This window comes from Aricia agestis, chromosome 15, assembly GCF_905147365.1.
Source record: "Aricia agestis chromosome 15, ilAriAges1.1, whole genome shotgun sequence".
Taxonomy (NCBI): Eukaryota; Metazoa; Arthropoda; class Insecta; order Lepidoptera; family Lycaenidae; genus Aricia; species Aricia agestis.
In genome coordinates this window covers 13,923,533-13,930,661 of record NC_056420.1, presented here as the reverse complement: position 1 = coordinate 13,930,661, position 7,129 = coordinate 13,923,533, and the positions used below count along the sequence as shown (strand labels likewise).

Sequence of the window (7,129 nt, the reverse complement as noted above, 5' to 3'; positions counted from 1 at the left end):
TAGCGTACGGTTTTTATTACTGATGCTTTATATTCGCCTACGCCACACACATACAGATGTATGTGTGTGGCGTAGTTAGATAACTAGAGTAGGAAACGCCTCCGTGGTCCAGTGGCTTAGAGCGTGGCTCTTGACTCGGAGATCGTAAGTTCAATTCCCGCGGTGGAAACATGTTATTTCCAAGTTCGGTTACGACAATGCAGGCTGATCACCTGATTGTCTGATAAGTAAGATGCGTCGGATGGGCATGTAAAAAGTCGGTCCTGCGCCTGATCTCTCGCCAGTCGTGTCGGTCTTCCGTCCCACTGGGTTATGAGAGTAAAGGAAGAAAGAGTGCTCTTGTGTACTGCGCACAGACTTGGGCACTATAAAATTACTCCTGCGTAACTGGCCTGGTTTCTGAAACCGGCCACCGTCACCGAAACCGGTGTGGGAGTTATTATTATTTAAGTTATACATTGTAACTGACTGTGCGATAGCAAAGCTTGAAGAAGAATGAAACGTGCAATTAAACTAATATGAAAACTGTGAGTCGTATAAAAACGGGACCCTATTACTAAGACTTCGATGTCTGTCTGTCTGTCCGTGTGTCTGTCTGTCTCCAGGCTGTATTTTACTATATATTATATTATTATGTTATATTTTATTTATTTTGTTATTAGTATTTGTTGTTATAGTGGCAACAGATATACAAGTTACAGCCTCAAGACAGACAGACAGACAGACAGACAACGAAGTCTTAGTAATAGGGTCCCGTTTTTACTCTTTGGGTACGGAACCCTAAAAACGCGTGGAACACGAATGGAACACGCATCGAGACGCTTCATATGACAATAATTATTATTCGACCTCAATATGCGAACCAAGCAACACGGTTTTTTCACAAATTGTAAAATTCTACAATAAACGTATACGGCTATTATCTGTAGCATTTTTATTCGAAGACAAATACTTTTAAACAGTATGGATTATTGATTAAGTATGGCTACATCAAATTACCATTCATTTGGCAAACTCTAAAGACAATTCTTGTAAACCACTAAACTAGTAGTAAGTATTCTCATCAGGTGCTCCGTTAATGTAACGATCGTCTTCGCCTGGCCAGCAGCTGCAGCTGGTGAACATGATTTAGCCCCACTTATTGGCTATCAGTGTTGTGTAACGCTGGCCTGCAGCCAGGCCCAGGTACCGATCGATGGGCCTGTCATTGGATTCATTGGAAACTTTTAGGTATTTTAACTGAATTTCAATACAAGGAGGTTGTATGTTCGTTTGTGGATACTCGTATCGATATAAATGAAAATGAATTTTAAGTTTTTGACAAGAATTGAGAACGGCTCGTTCGGATTATTTTAGTCTTGAAATGTTCATGGAAGTCCAGGGTAAGTTTATTATAGAAGGAAAATGATACGACGTTCACCGAGTCATATGTTAGATGAGGTGTTACAGGTATTAGGTATTTTAACCGACTTCTAAAAAGGAGGAGATTGTGGGATTTTTTTATGGATATGGATGACCAACAAGCTTTCAACCTCTTTTATTTCCTTAGGTGTGGGGTATCGCATGATTCAATCCAAGCGGACATCCACGACTTATAAGAAACTACCGTACTGGCCAAACTTCTAGTATGTAAGTGTTGCAGTTTCTGATATGTCGTGAGTAATTACTAATTATAGTTCGCGTGGAACTAGTTGGCCGCGCCTTAGGTAGGGACCACAAAGTATACCTAACGGAATAGAGAAACAAAGGCCTGAGCAAGAGATATGTCACTATCAGTAACACTGCGTGCTAAAAAGAGACGTGTGATACATGTCAGAAGCACTCTTTTTTTGACGTCCAGTCGGCACGTGCCGCACGTTGACAATTTAATCTCATAGAAATCATGTTCAATCATGCTTGTGTAAGTGTATACGTACACATATTTTTACACACAGATGAAACCAATTTCGGTTTCGTTTGACAGCTCGAGATTGTTGCTCTATTCCGCTAGGTATATTAACTTTATGGTAGGGACAGGGGTGAGGGGGCGGGTTACTTGCTGCTCGCAACGCACATGAGATTAGCCAGTGACCACCAATCTCGAGATATCGTGAACAATAATTATTCAAGTATTGAAAATAATAAATTAATGACAATTGATCAGTTTTATATTCTAAACTATTGACATTGGCCATCCTTTTTTTAAGAAACGTACGCACTTTGAATATTATTTCCTTAGATTATCTTTTTATCGGCGGACTCATCTTGCTATTGCAATCTCTTGTGCGTTTTGTATAAACCAGCCAGAACTGTCAAAATCAAGCGCCCCCGCCTTTCCGTCCCATTGCGCCACTCACATACCTGGCGCGGCCAACTAGTTCCGCGCGCACTATTATAGTGAGTATTAACTAATAGCACAATATACAGAACGAACCAGTAGGCCGACTTCAAACAAACTGATGACGATGATCGACGCGGGTACCGCTGTAAGCATACTACGAGTGTAGTATACATTGTAGTAGTTAGCTAATGTTGCCGCCAGTGATAAGCAGCAACGATTAGGTGCGAAGAAAGTTAGTTTCGACTGATTTTCTACTGCAGAGATAGTAATTTTGGGAGAGAGAAATAATACGTCTAGCCTCAGTGATAGAAATTTAGCGTATATTCAAATTTTACAAATGTCAAGGATAACGGGAAATTTGGGGAACAATTAGCCAATCAGCGACCTTGACGCACGCGCGTAAATTTTAACGTTCCCGAATCGATCAGCTGATTGGCGTAGGTATATTAACGTTTTTACCTACTAGCCGTCTTTACTCTATGACACGCACAGATTATAATACCCAACATGCCCGCGGCCTTGAAAGCAGTAGCTTACAACGTCTTCTGCAGTCTAAGTCTCTCGCCATGAGTGTTCGTTGTCCACCAGTGGACATATCTTGGTATAGGCTCGCCTCAGGACTCCCGACGACGTTCTGATGTCGGCTACTCTGGCAATACCATCGCTGCCGTTAATCGTTCTCACGACACGACCGAGCTGCCACTTCAGCGGGGGTAGAGAAGAGTCCTTATTCAGAACCAGCTGGTCCGGTGATAGTTCCGCCGAATTCTGCCTCCATTTGGTCCTGGTCTGCAGCTCCGAAACATATTCTTTGGCCCAACGCGTCCAGAAATGTTGCCGTAGTTGTTCAACCCTTTGATATCGGGTCAACCGATGTATCGGTTCCTGCGTCAGGTCCTCCTCGCATACTGGCGCTGTGAGAGGTCGGCCGATGAGGAAGTGTCCAGGGCTGAGTGGAGAGTAGTCTGCTGGATCCGACGACAGGGGTGCCAGCTGCCGTGAGTTCAGTACCGCTTCAATTTGGGTCAGTACTGTGGTAAGCTCCTCGAAGGTCAGGTGAGCACCACCAACCACTCGCCGCAGGTGGTACTTGCACGATTTCACCCCCGCTTCCCACAAGCCACCAAAATGAGGGGAATATGGAGGTATAAAAGAAAACTCGATATTTTGACTTCTAGCGTAATCAACAATGTCTTTGCTACATGAAGATAAAAACTGAGCGAAATCATTACAAAGACTTACGAAATTGCGTCCATTGTCAGAAAAAATTTGACATGGTTTTCCACGTCGGGAAATAAACCGCTTGAGAGCGAGTAGATATGCGTCAGTGGATAGGTCGCTGACAAGCTCCAAGTGTATAGCTCGTGTAGTAAAACAAATAAATAAACAGATGTATGATTTTATTAATTTCGCGCCCCTACCTTTGCGGCTTAAAACGAACACTGGCCCTGAGTAATCAGCTCCGCTACGATCGAAAGGGTAGCTAGGTGTAAGGCGTTCCCTAGGTAGGTTGCCCATAAGGGGGCTTAGCGTCTTACCTCTAACTCGCGTGCAGACAACACACTGATGAGTCACCTTCCTAGCTAAATTCCTGCCGGATATAGGCCACCACTTCTCGCGCAAGTGGTATAACAGAGCCTGTGGGCCGCAGTGTAAATATTGCTTGTGTTTGTATATGAACAATAAACGTGTAAAATTGTGTTTAGAACACAGCAATATGGGATGTTTTTTATTAAAATTAAATTCGACAGAATTATTTATTCTGCCGCCTACGCGAATTAAATCATTTTCATCCAAAAATAAATTTAAACTAGCTAGTCGACTTGACTTTATACATTTACCATTTATGAGTAAATCATATTCCTGTGGAAATGACATTTTTTGCGCCCATTTAGCTAATAATAGTACGGCACGTCTCACTTCATCTATACCTAACGCACCCATCAGCTGATTTGCCTTGTTGCACGGCCGACAGTTGTGAGTAAAGCGTAGAATATAGGCGGCGGAACGACTCATACGATTAAACTGCGAAAATTTACTAAACGGAAATAAAGTTTCATCTGTATAATTATTGTTATGACAGTGAGTGCAAGGTATTTGATTTTAGTTCCGGTAAATCATTAAAAGTGTCACTCATATTGGAATTAAATTGTGCATTACAATCAAAATTAAGGTTTCTCAAGAACATAGGGCCTTCCCACCATACATTAGAGGAAACCAAATTTTCAAGGCTGACCCCGCGGCTTACCAGATCGCTCGGATTATCCTTGCCGCTGACGTGTTGCCAGGAAAACTTTCCTGTCAGGTCGTGAATTTCAGCGATTCTGAACAAATGTTTTGAGTAAGTTAGGAGACATGCGTAGCCAGCCTAAAACAATTGTTGAATCGGTCCAAAAAGTGACGTCATCGAACTTACGAGTAAGCGAACTATTAATTTTATCGTATAGCCTAGCACCCAGCACCGCGCCGCACAGTTCTAGCCTAGGTATGCTGACAGGCTTTAATGGGGCAACCTTTCCTTTGGAAATTAATAACCTCACTTGTACGTTATCTCCACGTATAGAACGTACGTATGCGCAGGCGCCATATGCAGTTTGTGAGGCATCTGTGAATATGTGTAACTCATTACGAGTTGAGTTGCACTGAAAAACATGTCGCGGGATCTTAATTGCGGAAAGATAAGACAAATCGATAACAAACCGGTTCCATGTTTTTATTACGTCAGTAGGAAGGGGATCGTCCCATTGTAACTTTAGCAACCACAGTTTTTGTAACAGAACCTTACCGATAATAACAGACGGACTCAATAGACCTAACGGATCGAATATTTGGGAAACTGTAGACAAAATTGTGCGCTTTGTGATTGAAGTGTCGGATGGCTGGAACTGTGTGTTAAAATTAAGCTCATCGCTCACGTTACACCAACCCAAGCCTAATGTTTTGCTTTGAATGTTATCATTAAAGTTAAAGTCACGAAACGTGTTTTGCGTATTGTCGTTATTATTATTTAGAGACGCAAGACCTGCATCTTCATCGAGTTCAAAGTTGAAAACCCATTTTCTTAATGGAAAGCAGCCGGAACTTAATGTATCAGCAGTGTCTTTACAAATTTTTAAAAGATCGACCTTAACCTCCCCGGAAGTTAGAAGGTCATCCACGTACATGTCATTATTTATGACCCTTCTGACCTCAGGGTCAGAACATTCGGTAGCTAGTTGCTTTAGACAGCGCACACTGAGAAAAGGTGCGGATGCCGTACCATACGTGACCGTATTTAAGCGATAAACATCTAGTGGCTTCGATGTATCCTCGCGCCATATGATTAGCTGCAAATCCCGCTGAGAGGGCGCCACTAGCACTTGCCGGTACATTTTAGCACAATCGGCCTTTGCCGTAAACCTAAACTGTCTAAATCTTAATAAAATACCTAACAGATCTCCCTGAATAGGCGGCCCGACGCGCTGAATGTCGTTAAAAGAAATTCCGTTGCAAGTAGCAGCGCTAGCATCAAACACAACACGAAGTTTAGTCGTTGTACTGTGCTCGCGAAATACTCCGTGATGTGGCAAAAAATAATTAAGGTTCGAGTAGGTATCGACCTTGGTCATGTGACCTAGGTCAACATACTCTCGCATAAAATCAACGTATAGTTGTTTGTAACTAGAAGGTGCGCGAGATAGCCGCTTCTCTAATGCTAAGAAACGGCGTTTAGCTTGGGAATAAGATTCACCTAAAACCTCGGCTGAGTTTCTGAGTGGAATGTGAACCACAAATCTACCATGATTGTCGCGTGTAGTATTTGTAACGAAACTTTGTTCACAGGCCAGCTCGTCCTCCGTATGCGAATTTCGAGGCAAAGTTAACTCTTCGAGTTCCCAGAACTTACGTAATTGATCGTCTATAGTGGATGGACTGAGCTCAGTACTAACGTTACATTGGACATGTCCCCTGCGCACAATGCTAGAATCTATTGGACCCGAAATTATCCAACCTAGCTTAGTGTTTTGTAAAAACGGACCGCTCGGTAGACGCATCTTGCCATCGATAAGCAAGTCCCAAAAATGATCCGCTCCTATCAAAACATCAATTTTTTGTGACCCTAAAAACTGCGTATTTGCCAGCTGAACGTTATCAGGAATTTGAAAGCGTTTACAAGAATTATGCACCTGAACAGCTGGCAATGTAGGTGTTATTTCGTTTAAAACGTAACATTGAATTTGTTTTGAGTAGGCACTCACGCGAGACTTAATTTTTACATTACAAGAATGCGAAGAATGCGATACGACATTGCCTACTCCGCGTATTTCTTGAATGGACTGTATAAGCTCGATATCTAATTTTTTACAAAGTGAATTTGTTATAAAACTGCTTTGGCTACCACTGTCGAGTAACGCGCATGCTAAATGATAAATATTGTATCTATCGGGGATCTCGACCATAGCAGTAGATAACAAAACGGGTTGCACATTAATGCAGTGCGAATCTATTATGTGCGTGTCTGTGTGAACGTTATTTGCCTGAATGAGGTTCGCCTTATCACATTTACACTGTACAGGGATGCGCGATGCGCTTGCACTTGAAATCGACGATTCAGTCGACGGGCTCTTCGCAACAAAGCTCGATGTTTTATCGGAATCGTTAAAATGTAATAGCGAATTATGTTTCAAGTTACATTTCTTACAAGACCCGAATACGCAAGTGTTAACGGAGTGCCCGGCGCGCAAACAGTTGTTACATAGGCTGTGTTCTTGGACAACTTTAAGTTTCGATTTTAAATCCATCGCGATAAATTGAGTACAAGTGTAAAGT

The 7,129-nt window shown here is 42.3% G+C and overlaps 1 protein-coding gene across 1 annotated transcript; it reads right to left on the bottom strand.

Moving 5' to 3' along the window:
• Positions 1–2,872: 2,872 nt before the first annotated feature.
• On the bottom strand, positions 2,873–6,354 carry LOC121734478. Its single transcript, XM_042125091.1, has 2 exons — positions 4,680–6,354; positions 2,873–3,429 (listed from the first exon to the last, which is right to left on the bottom strand). Exons 1-2 carry the CDS (start codon positions 6,352–6,354, stop codon positions 2,873–2,875), a joined length of 2,232 nt encoding a protein of 743 aa, XP_041981025.1.
• Positions 6,355–7,129: the final 775 nt, after the last annotated feature.